The sequence below is a fragment of the Bos grunniens genome, chromosome 28 (genome assembly GCF_055505025.1).
Source record: "Bos grunniens cultivar Pamir isolate PY7600 chromosome 28, Bosgru_T2T1.0, whole genome shotgun sequence".
In the NCBI taxonomy this organism is placed as follows: domain Eukaryota; kingdom Metazoa; phylum Chordata; class Mammalia; order Artiodactyla; family Bovidae; genus Bos; species Bos grunniens.
The window spans coordinates 4,097,877-4,110,627 of NC_141192.1; the positions used below are offsets into that span (position 1 = coordinate 4,097,877).

The window sequence follows — 12,751 nt, forward strand, 5'->3', positions numbered from 1 at the left end:
AGCTTCCATTTTAGAAGAGAGACAAGTGATAAATAAAGGGGAGAATAAGCAATATTTTACATGGGAATAAGCATACTGGAGGATTTCCAGGCAGGAGAATGGAAAGCGCTCTGTGTGTGTGTGTGTGTGTGTGTGTGCTTAGTCACTCAACCATGTCCAATTCTTTGCAACCATTTGGACTGTAGCCCATGAGGTTCCTCTGTCCACGGGGTTTTTCCGGCAAGAATACCAGAGTGGGTTGCCACTTCCTCCTGCAGGGGATCTTCCCCACCCAGAGATCAAAACTAGAGAGTATACTAAGGAGCTGGTCGGGAAGGCCAAGCTCACAGACTGGAAGCTGAGAAGTGGGAGAAACTGCATGTTATTTGTACAGAGAACATGTACAATTGGATTGTGATCTAAAAGAGACACAGTTGATGGTTACCAAGTGTAGGGCCTGCTGGGAGACCAGTGAGGGGCCTGGGGCAGGAATCTAGGGTGAAGATAATGGTACTACAGTCCAGTAGGGCGTGGGTGGTGATGAGGGCCAGATACTAGAGCTCTTTTGAAGGCGGAGGCAACAGAGTTCCAGGCAGAATTGATTGGCGGAAGCCATCTGTGTCCCTACACTGAGGATAAGGATAGAGGAGAAAAGTGATTTCATCACTGTTATTAATGTGAATCAATGTTATTACCCCTGTTTTACAGATGAGGCAAGGACGATGCTCAGGGCCAGAGAAGGACTAGAAGCAATGTTCTATTTTCTTCTTGGGTAGGATTGATCAGAGGAGGACAGATAGAGGAGGAGGCAGAGTGAAAAGAAAAAATGGTTCAAGGAGGCCCAGTGAGAGGTTGGGAAAAGACAGACAGGAGCCTGGGGGCAGGTGTGTGCAATGAGAAAATAGGGACATGGGCCCCAGAGGAGTATCCACGTGAGATTTACAGGTGGAGGGAGAGAAGGATTGATGTAGAGGAGAGAAGCAGGACTTCAGGATCCACCCACATCAGAGACATGAGGGTTCTGGGCAGTGTCACCCCGGGTGCGCTAAGGAGAGGGACTCAGAGTTGCCATTTCTGATATTAAGTGGTAAATTGAGGCACAATTTAATTTTTAAGAATTTATCTGAGCATACATGGAGTTGAATTCAGTTCAGTTCAGTTCAGTCCAGTCGCTCAGTCGTGTCCGACTCTTTGCGACCCCATGAATCGCAGCACGCCAGGCCTCCCTGTCAAACTCCCGGAGTTCACTCAGACTCACGTCCATCAAGTCAGTGATGTCATCCAGCCATCTGATCCTCTGTCATCCCCTTCTCCTCCTGCCCCCAGTCCCTCCCAGCATCAGAGTCTTTTCCAATGAGTCAAAGCTTCACATGAGGTGGCCAAAATATTGGAGTTTCAGCTTTAGCATCATTCCTTCCAAAGAATTGAATTAGGAAATGCCAAATCAAAATTGTTAGAAGCATTTCACCACCAGGTCACTGATCACTTCGCTTCACTTTTTTTTTTTTTTTAAACTTTACAATACTGTATTGGTTTTGCCAAATATTGAAATGAATCTGCCACAGGTATACATGTGTTCCCCATCCTGAACCCTCCTCCCTCCTCCCTCCCCAAACCATCCCTCTGGGTCGTCCCAGTGCACTAGCCCCAAGCATCCAGTATCGTGCATTGAACCTGGACTGGCGACTCATTTCATACATGATATTACACATGTTTCAATGCCATTCTCCCAAATCTTCCCACCCTCTCCCTCTCCCCCATAGTCTATAAGACTGTTCTATACATCAGTGTCTCTTTTGCTGTCTCGTATACAGGGTTATTGTTACCATCTTTCTAAATTCCATATATATGCGTTAGTATACTGTATTGGTGTTTTTCTTTCTGGCTTACTTCACTCTGTATAATAGGCTCCAGTTTCATCCACCTCGTTAGAACTGATTCAAATGTATTCTTTTTAATGGCTGAGTAATACTCCATTGTGTATATGTACCACTGCTTTCTTATCCATTCATCTGCTGATGGACATCTAGGTTGCTTCCATGTCTTGGCTATTATAAACAGTGCTGCGATGAACACCGGGGTACACGTGTCTCTTTCCCTCCTGGTTTCCTCAGTGTGTGTGCCCAGCAGTGGGACTGCTGGGTCACTCTTTTTCTTTCCACTCCTGAAACGTGATAATTTCAGTTGTCCTGCCCTCAGCTTTGTTGGTTCTTTGTGTTGTCTGCTAACATCTGATATTGAACCACTGTAAAGAATTTTTCAGTTTAAATATGGAACTTTTCAGCTCCAGAATTTGTTTGTTCTTTTAATAATTTATGTCTCTTGTTGATAATATCATTTTTCTCATATACTGTTTTCCTGATTTTGTTTATTTGTCCTTATTTTCCTTTGACTCTGAGCTTCTTCAAGTTTTTGTCTAGAAAGTCTGGAGCCTTGGTATCCATGGGAATGGCTTCTGTAAATATATTTATATCTTTTGAATGAGCAATGTTCTATTTCCTTGTATGTTTTGTTGAAAATTGTTTTTAAACTATAATGTGGTTATTCTAGAAGTCAGAATTTCCCATTGGCTGTTGGGATGTGTGTTTCTGTTATTGTAGAATAATATTTTAGAAGTATGTAGCAGTTTATATTGAAACTTTTCCAAACTACTTTTGCAAATAATATTCCTTGCTGTCTGTAATCACTGGAATTGCTGTTTCATTAGCTCGTAGTCAGCTAATTTTCGATAGAGATTTCCTTGTTTTCCAGAAGTTGAACAAATATAAAATCATCCCCAAAAGAAATAAACAGAGAGAGATAGAAGATAGACAGGCAGAACAGCACTTCTCTCAACCATTGCAGAATGGTTATTTGCTGGGGCCGTTCTCCCACCACTTAGATAGGCTTGCTCTGAGCCTAGATACCCACCCAAGGGAAAAGTTAAAGGTCTGCTCAGGACTTTTCTAGCCCTGGCATATGTGTGGCTTTTTTAATTCACTTGTATGCACCTACTTTTGAGCATTCTAATATTCATCCAAACAGGTTTAAAGAGATGTACATAATAATTCATAAGTTAGATCTACACTGATTCTTCTGGAATCAAGGAGAACTTGGCAACAGGACCACTGATCAAGATCAAAATGGCCACTGTACCAGGGAAGGAGTAGGGGAAAGGTGAATAAAATTGCCACAAAACTCTTATGCCATTTTGAAGAGAACTATTTCGTGATTGCACATTTGCTTTATTGTTAACATTTTATTGTTTTTTAGAGTCCTTACAAAGTTGGTGTTGACAGCTTATTGGTAAAGAATCTGCCTGCAATGCAAGAGATCTGGGTCCGATCCCTGGGTCGGGAAGATCCCCTAAAGTAGGAAATGGCACCCCGCACCAGCATTCTTGCCTGGAGAATTCCATGGACTAGAGAAGCCTGTTGGGCTACAGTCCATGGAGTCACAAAGAGTCAGACACAACTGAGTGACTAACACTCTCACTTCCAGAGTTCCTACAAAGTTGGTGCTGACGGCTTATTGTTGTTTACTCAATGTGTCCATGGGAGAATGAGGACTTGGAGTTTTAGAATCTGCCATTTAGTTCCATTCTCCATGCTACAAGTTTTTGTTTGCAATTTCATATTTTAATTTAGGATGACATGCTTAAACATAAATTTAAAATCAGACACTATTACAAAATTTACAATGTTAAAAAAAAAAATCTGTGAGTCTCCTGCCTGCAGGCAGACTCTACTGTCTGAGCCACCAGGGAATTCCTTCATTTCTGATACCACTCCCCAAAGGTAGCCATCTACAAATCTCCCAGACTTTTCTTTTGGTATTATGATCATGTTTCTAATACAGTGCTTGTACTGATGGCTGTTTCCTGCTGTATGAGTTTGCAAGTTCCTTACTGACTTTTTGCCATGGGGGAGGAAAATTTAACATTTTTATAACTCAGCTCCCCTGCATGATCCTGCCCCAGCAACTTCTAATCTCAGCACAGCTATATCACTATATCATTAAAACTTTGACCTAAAGTTTTAATAGTGGAGATGTCCTCAAATTTCTGGTAATCCTCGTCTCTTTATTTTCATTTAGGAGGAGGCACTAAATCATGATTAAAGCTCTATGTGTCAAAAGCCCACATAGTTGCTCTGCTCCATGCTGCCTTTTCTAAGGGACCTGTAGATCTCTGAGGTGTTTCCATTGTCCATGCGCTCTCATAGGGGTGTGTGTGTGTGTGTGTGTGTGTGCATATGTTCTAGAATCTAGACCTTCTTTCAAAATAATCACAAACTGGAAATTCTCCCAGAAAAGCTGCATGGGTTGAAGGTACTTGTTTCCTGAAAACCCTTCTTTTGAAGATCCTCTTTACTGAGAGGAATCACAGAAGGTAGGAGTAATGAGAAGGAAAGTAGAACGTGGTACCAGTACTTAGGAAGTTTTCTGACACATTAGCACAGGAGCTTCCAAGAGAAAGTGTGTGTTACGAGTGGACTGAGAGGATCTGACACTTCACCACAAAGCAATTATCAGACACAACCATAACACCTAGATCTGACAAGTGTGATGTGTAGAACATGGCTTTCTCAGCTAGATGTGGGCTTAAATCCATGGTATCCTTGGAAATTTTAGCAAATTCCTTGACCTGTGAAAGCCTCAGTTTTCTTACTTGCATCATAGGGGCGTTTTGGAATCGGAAATCATGCGTATAAAGTGATGGGTATATACGTGCTCCAAAAATGATAATCCTCAAGTTGTTAGAGTAATCCAACAGCTGCTGTACTCACCATCTCTTGACAGATTTAGATGCCACCTAGAGGGCAGCAGGAAAGGTAAAGAGAAGGGTCCTCTTGGGTATAAAGGAATCACACATTTGACATTCAGCATGTTTATGAATATGGTGATCACTGGAGGTGAAAGAAAGGAGCTCGTGGTGGGTTCCTCAGACTCATTTTAAGATTCACCGGAAAAGAGCCCAAGACAGGGCACCAGCCTCAGTTACAGCCGTACCATGTGCAGAACCTTGACAAACACTTAGCCAGTAAGACCTACATTTGCCCTTCATAACCTAGCCTAGTACAGCCTGCAGAGGTGTGGGATTGCAAGGACCTTCGAACCCTGAGTGGCTAGGGACACATATAACTACTTCCCACCTAGACAGAAGGGGTACTGAGGCCACAGCACCCTTCAGCCTCCTCTGTCTCCATCCTGGCAATAACATTAAGACAACAGGAACAAGAATCTGGAAGGCCAAAGAAGGGCCTGAGGTTCCCTGCTGGTGGGGTATCATGATGCCAGGACAGCAGTGTTCCACGGCATGTTCAGCCCTTCCCCAGACAGTGGTCCCAGAAAAGGCCCTCAGTGTCCAGAGTGGCTCAGCTTTGCAGACTGATGAGAAGAAATGGAAATAAAATGCTCTGAGTAACACACCCTCCCTGGCCTGAGGCCAGTGCCTATTGGGTGCCCATAAGTGAGGGACAGTGAGAGCCAACACAGCAGAATCACTGGAGGCCTTTATAACCAACACATCATCCCTCTTTTCTTGTCTTTGAGCCCCAGGTAAAACAATTGACCCTCCTGATTTGCCACCCAAAGTCCCTCAACCCCCCTGCACATGAATGCGGTTGATCAGCCTCCCCAGCACTCACAGTGACAAAAATCACTGCGACCCTAGGGTGATTCTTACTAGGGTGACCCACTGAGGTCACTAAGGGAGTGTGGCAGCCTTGTGCGACCTGGGATGGGAGGATTTCCTAAAGTTTCTGCTGGAATCTGGAGAAGCAGAAACTCCACCTACAGGATGGATGCCCCTCATGTCTCTGACTCAGGTCTTCTTTGTTTTCAGGTCACAGAAGGCAAATAATATTTGGAAGGACATTAACAAATTAGTGGATGAAATGGTGAAGAAGTACACAAAGTACGGCTGGGTTTCCTCTTCTGGGCTGGGGACACAGCTTTCTAGATTTGGAGTTCATAGATGTCTCTATGGTCAGGAGCACAGAGCCCGGGGAGGGGCGTGTTCTGAGGCAGAAAGAACAGATCAATCTGTTTCTATCAGGTCTCAGCACATTTAAGACTCCTGCCTCTGAGTCAAGCCACATTGTAAGGGACATAGTCTGCCCTTGAGACCCCACAGATTAAGAAACAGGCAAACCAGTAACCAAATACTGAGTTAAATGGTGCCAAGGGTTAAAAGAAATGTGCAAAGGAATTACTTGCAACTTTAAGGGAAAAGCAAGACTTCTTTTTTAAAAACCAAGTATGACTTCCTAGGGGATCTGAAATTTTGAACTAGATTCAAAGAACGGGGAAAGACGGGGTGACAGGAACAATCAAGGAGGTTTCTTGATGGGGTGAGTGGTCTCTCTGACTGGACAGTAGGGTTAACTCAGGGGAAGGGTGAGAAATGACTCTGAACAGGAGAGCATGGGGCCAGAACCACTGAGGCTCATAATGCCAAGCCAAGGGGCTTAGGATTCCAGCTGTGAGCACTATGGAGCTATAGCTGATTCTTGAGTTAAGTGTCTCATATGGTACATGATGTCCTCCGGGTAGAAAAGTCTGATAGCAATGGTCAAAATGATTTGTAACAAGAGCCAAGACAAGTAGAGAGCACAGTTGGGACCTATGGCAGCAATTAAGATGAAAAATAATGAGGATCACTGGATGAGGAGAAGGGGAAGATGTGTGAAAGGTGAAACAAGGTAGAATAATTTCTCTGATATGAACAGGACATGGGGAAGGTGGGCAAGGAGGGAAAAGGAGTGATGTTACAAGGACTGTTAGAGTAGAAAAGAGGCCAGCTGAGAGACTCGTGCAAAAGTGGGTGGGTGCCTATCTTCTGGTGCACATCCCATGTGCATGCCTGCGTGTGAGAGAGAGAGAGAGAGAAGGAGATTTGGAGTGGGGGTGGGAGTATAGGGGTGGAGCAAACAGGCCTCAGAATCCTCTACTAAGTTGTAGGAACCTCTGGGGTTCAGGAAATGGCCCCAAGGAGAAGAGCTGGAATGGGAGCAGGGAAACTGGCAAGCACCCGCCTCGTGGCTGCTCACTGGCTTCATTTGCATACTTCTTCTCCAGCCCTAACCTGCAGATGTCCTTCATCACCTCCTCTACGCAGGGCAAAACAGTCATGAAGCTCACCTCAGACAGGCAAGTGCTGTTTCAATACCCCAAGGCAGGCATGGTGGGAGGGGTCATGGAACTGAGGGGTTCGCTGAGAACCCACTGGGTGCAGACTAAACCATCTTGGGCTCCCCTTGGTGCCTACTCTGATCCCGCAGTCCTAGCTCCCTGGCCCCCACTGACCTCTGGCTGAGCTGGCACTGAGAGACACATCCTGCTAGATATCTACACCCTATCTAAACTCTATCCTCCACCTGTCCTGTCCTCTCAGCCCTTGTCTCATTTCTTAGAACTGGCTCACTGTGAGGACTCCTGGGACCTGGAGGAGCAGATGCGGGCCCTTTGTGAACACTGGCCTGTGTTGGCTCCTGCTCTGTGTGTCGGTCTCTGCTCAGGGCCAGTGCGGGAAGCAGGGAGGCAGAGTCAGATCAGGTGGCAGGGATGGGCATGATGAAGTGCTAGAGCTTCTGTGGATTGACCCCTTGGTGGCTCTGAGACAAGGGAGCCCATGAGTGTGGTTCTGAATACCAGGCTGGGCTGGGGTCAGGAGGGCAGCATGACACAGCAGCATCCTAGGCGTGCCCAAAGGCCTGAGGTGGAAGATAGGGAGCTCATGAGCATCCAGGAGCTCAAGACGCTCATGGTGCAAATGACTGAAACCCAGAGAGTGTGGGGGTGCCAGTGCATGGAGACAGCACTCCCCAGGCCTGGCTCCTAGGAGAAGCAGGGACTGGGACTGCCTGTTCAGTGAGCTGGGGAAGGCGTGGTTTTGTGTGTCCCTGTGGTCTGCATTATGGAGAGAGAGACCTGAGTGAGTGTGAGGTGCAAGCAGAAAGTGAGGGGGAGTTGTCAGGCAGGCGGAAGAGAGAGAGAGACGGGGCCTCTGATAGAGGAGCTGCCCACTGGGGAGAGGAGGACCGCTGACTCCTTTAGGCAGAAGACTCAGAGTCTGAACCAAGCCACCTGTGGGGAGGCTCCTGAGGGGCTCCCAGTCCTCTCTGGAGAGTGGAGGTGAGGCTGTCTTTCTCAAGGGAAAGTGTCAGAAGGGAAGTGGGGATCAAGGAAGGGGATAAAAGGTTTGGAGTTTTAAGATGTGAAAGGCTTCACAAGGGCATAAGCAGGCTAGTATTCTCTCCACGCATGGAGCTGGGAAGAGGGATTGAGTGGGGAGGGCAGGGGGAACCAGTGGACAGATGGCGTGGGCAGCCTAAGAAAAACTTAGGCTCAGGCAGGAGTGAAGCCTGGAGAATCTCAGATCTGGGCCAGACACTGTGGAGGGATGAGAGTTCTGGCATATTTGGGGGTGCTGTCAACATAAAAGAAATCCTCCCAAAAGTGACAGGAAGAGCGGGGTGGGCAGGGCCTGGTTCAGCCTCCCCTGGTCCTGGTCATAGGCCTCCTCAGTTCCCATGCTAGGTCAGGCAGGGCAGGACCAGGGGCTCTCAGATCTCAGCTCATGGCAGAATCCCTTCTGCCTGAGGCAAGCGCTTGCCTTCAGGTACCACATTCTTTAAGACTTTCTGTAACAGCTCAGCCATCTCACCAGATAAGCTTGAACATAAGCCCCGGTGTGTCCCAGTCCCATCCCCTGCTATCTGCTTTAACAGAGGCCAACAGAGATCCCTGCAGCAGCCTGGGATCACTGCTTTTCTGCTGGCATGAACAGTCTTCGGGCATCTTTTCCAGCTTATGGTCTATTTCTTCAGGAGCACAAGAAGCCCAAGAGCCCTAGACTCTGATGGAGCACCTTGACAACCGCCCTTAGCGCCGATCCAGAGACGGAAGTGGCTTGGAGGGACCAAGTCACTACAGGGGTCTGCGGCAGGGGAGGCGGGGACAGGGCAGGAGCATCAGCAGAGTGACTTCTCAAACTCAGCCTTCCCTGTTGGAGGATAATGCCCTCATTAGGGACCCCTCACCAGGGACCCCTTATGTGCCAGCAGTACGGCCAGTCATGTTGGGGGTGCTGGATCCATAGGTGCACATCCGGGTGCTCCCCTCTCAACACAGATGGTCAAGGCAGGGCCCTTGCTGGAGCCCCCTGAGGTCTGGATGCCTGAGACAGAGAGGAGCACTCCGAAAGCCAGCCCTGAGCTATGCGACCAGCACAGCTGCATCCTCCAGGCTCACTGGATGAGAGACGAGGCCTAAGTCCTGTCAGTGGCAGAGACACGGGCAGAAAGGGCACGACAGGACCTCTTGTGTTCTCTCTGGTCCAGGCAGGTCTGCACAGGGGAGAATGGTGTCAGGACAGCTGGGCTGTTTTTTAATGATCAACCAGCATCTCCCTCTATCCTGTTTTCTGATTTTTCAGACAAGAAATAAGTCGTGGTCTTAGCCGACTGCAGAATATAGTGCCTACAGGAGCCACAAACTTGCAGGAAGGGTTTATAAAGGTACAAAGACAGTTCTGAGAATTTATTCTGCTTTGTCAAGTTCTTAGAGTATTATCTGGTCATCTGACTGCCCTCCCCCAACTTTCCTTCAATTTGTTGCAGGCAAATAAACAGATTCAACAAGCTACCTCAGGAGGTAAGTTGCCCGCTGACGTCACTGTGCTCAGGTGGGACAGAGCCAAGTCCGGGCCTCAGCGAGGGCTGGTGTGCACCCTCCTCAACCAGCTCCTGGTGCTGACTCTTGGAGCGAGCTCCTTGCCCTCTCTGTGCTGCAGGTTCCTCCTCCCCACAGTGAGGATGAAAAGCTCCCCCAGGGATGTTCCTGAGAACCACATGGGGTCATGCATTAAATTCCTGGTTCTTACTAGATATCAAGTACTTGACCTATAGTTGAGCTGCATGAAAAAGAAAAGAGAAATTCCAGGGACAGTGAGGAGACGGAGTTCAGTTTGGGGAGCAGAGGCCTTGGTGCCCCTGCCTGCCCACACTCTGTCCACCATGGCCCTGGCTCTGCCCCTTCAGCCGCTCCCCTGTGGTTGACTCTTGTTCTGTGACCCTGCTTCCAACAGTGGGAAAGGCTGTGCTCAGCCCAGAACCACCGGCATGTAGACTGTAGGGCTGCAGCCTCATCGGGAAGGAAGCACAGGCTGCTGGGAAGGCAGAGAGCTGGGCGGGGCCACTGCCCAAGCCTGTGTCGGTCAGTCTGGGTGCTCCTCCCTGAGCTCAGCTGAGAGGCTTGTCCTTGCCAGGGAAGTAGCTGCAGTTGCCATTCAGGATAAAGGCTGTGCCACCTTGCCCTAGTGAGGGTCACTAGAAAGCGCTCTGAGCCAGGTTCAGGCTCCTCACCTGTCATGTGGGTCCTGGGCTAAGGCCTTTCCTCTCTAGGCATCTGATAGTGGCTACTTGGATCAGGCGGAGGTGTGGGAGCAGTGCTGGGGGCCTAGCAGTGTGAATAGGTCTCTCCAGGTGCCTTTCTGACCAGGCCACTCCTTGCTTCTTCTGCAGAGAGCAGTGCTTCCAGCCTGATTATCACCCTGACTGCGGGGCCACTGCTACCAAGGACGTTACAGGACACAAAGAAGGAAGTGAGTCCTGTCCACCATTATCAGCTTTGTGCTCCATGTAGTTGGGTGTTTCCACTCAAAACTTTTTTTCTCTTAGGCTCAACAGGCTCGGGATATGGGGGCCAAGGTTTACTGCTTGGGTGTAAAAGACTATGAAAGAGATCAGGTAATTCAGAGCAGATAACCAAGTGCCACCTGTGAGCCCAGCTGGGGAAAGATTCAAAGGCAGCTGTCCCAGGGTCACCTAGCGGATGACCCTCTACCCCAGCCCAAGTGTTTGGACAACAGGTAGTCATGGCAGATGAATAGCAAGTGTTGTGTATACCTACACACCAAAGGTGTGGGTGGAGAAGTTTTCCGTTCCCTGAGGGGTGGGCTGCTGACAGATGCCAGGGTGTGGCCTTGGAGTCCAACATGGCAGCAAGCAAAAGCCTGTCTCCTGGGCCAGGACCTGCTGTGTGCTCAATCCCTGGCTGTGTGCCAACCATCTCCTCTCCCTTCCAGCTACATAATATTGTAGAAAGAAAGGACCAAATGTATGGGATGGACGAGTTCAATTCTGCAGAAAAGCTTGTTGCCTCGGTGAGTGTGGGCTAAACATGAGAGGGGAGGTGGGCTGCCTTTTCCCCATGTCCCTGCTATCAGTCTCCCTGACCCTGCCACCCCTCTGTTCCAGCTCGTGAAAAATTCATGTATGGAAATGATGGCTGGGGACACACACTTTGTCTGTTTAGGAGGTAAGAGCCAAGTCACAGATCTAGACAGAAGTGTGTGTGTGTGTGATGCATTCATGTGGCATAAGTGTGTTGTGACTGTGGGGGGAGGTGTCTGTGGTGTGTTTTTGTATGTGATGTGATTGTGTATATGTTGTATGTGTGCTTTGAGTGGAGGGTGTATAGTGTGTGTGTGTGGTGTACATGAGTGTGGTGTATGTGGTGTTATGTGGTGTACATGAGTGTGAGTGTTATGTGCATGTGAGGGGACTATATATAAATCTGTCCAGAATATAAGTGTTTTGATACAGAAGTAAATGTGTGATTGTATAACAGGTATACGCCAGGGGCTTGTGGATGTTGCTGTTACTGTTTAGTCACTAAATGGTATCTGACTCTTTGGATCCCATGGACTGTAGGCTGCCAGGCTCCTCTGTCCGTGGGATTTCCCAGGCAAGACTACCTGGATGGGTTGCCATTTCCTTCTCCATGGGATCTTCCCTGCCCAAGGATCAAAGCCACATCTGCCACATTGGCAGGCAGATTCTTTATGACTGAGCCACCAGGGAAGCCCATATACGTGTTTAATTACTTTTATCTTTCGGATTTATTGAGAGGCTATTGACAGAGCTCTGAGTGAGTTGAAGGTATACCACGTAGTATAGACTTGAACACATCCTGCAAAACAGGTGACAAAGGTAAATTTAGCTCTTAAAATCTAAAACCCAAAGCTTCTTTTAAAAATTAAATATTTATTGATACTTAAAAACCTCAACAATACTTAGCAACTGAAATGAAACTAAACATAAAAAAGAGATAATACATCAAGATGAATTAGGGATCATCCCAGAAACGCAACTGGTTCAGGGCTTGAAATATCACTGAGTTTACGACATCAGGAAAATGGAAAAGAAAAGTATGAATATTTCAATGGATGAAAAAAGAACTGGACAAAGTTCAGGTCCAGAATCATAAGAACATATCTGACAAAGGCACCCATGCAAATTCTCAAAGCCAACAGTACACCCAATTAGGATGGCCTCTCCCTGAGATCTGGAACTTGACAAGACGCCCTCTCTCCCATGGGAGGGTCTCCCCTGGGGTCCCTGCATCAGTGTGGGAGGACCCTGCGCAGTTGTGTTTCTGTTAGAAGCCCTCTCTCTGATGAGCTCTGTGTGTGCCAGCTCAAACACCCACATCACTGGGGTTTGTAGAGCTGAAGCGGGTGGATAAGCACAAGCTCCCACCGGCAACAGCACCCAGCTTGGAGGCAGCTGGACGTAGACCCAGGAAGCTGGTCCTGGCTTCAGAATTCTGAACTGCAAGCCTACAGTGCAATAGGCTGTGCTCTCTGACTAATGCGCATCTGTCTAGAGCAGTGTTCATATCCAAGCTCTGCCTCCCACAGACAAAACCGAAGCAAGTTGCTGAGTATCCGCCAGCTCCAATTTCATCTCCAAGAAGTAGAAATAGCAACACTATCAGATCTTCAGTG

At 47.8% G+C, this 12,751-nt stretch overlaps 1 protein-coding gene across 1 annotated transcript in view; it reads left to right on the forward strand.

Moving 5' to 3' along the window:
* LOC147342764 (uncharacterized) overlaps nt 1–12,751 on the forward strand; it is a 41,587-nt gene that overhangs the window by 2,080 nt on the left and 26,756 nt on the right. Inside the window, exons 2-9 of the mRNA XM_086381339.1 lie at nt 5,804–5,875; nt 7,039–7,110; nt 9,398–9,479; nt 9,582–9,619; nt 10,489–10,564; nt 10,641–10,709; nt 11,048–11,125; nt 11,220–11,280. Coding sequence (XP_086237465.1) covers nt 5,804–5,875; nt 7,039–7,110; nt 9,398–9,479; nt 9,582–9,619; nt 10,489–10,564; nt 10,641–10,709; nt 11,048–11,125; nt 11,220–11,280 — 548 coding nt within the window. The remainder of the gene's footprint in view (nt 1–5,803; nt 5,876–7,038; nt 7,111–9,397; nt 9,480–9,581; nt 9,620–10,488; nt 10,565–10,640; nt 10,710–11,047; nt 11,126–11,219; nt 11,281–12,751) is intronic.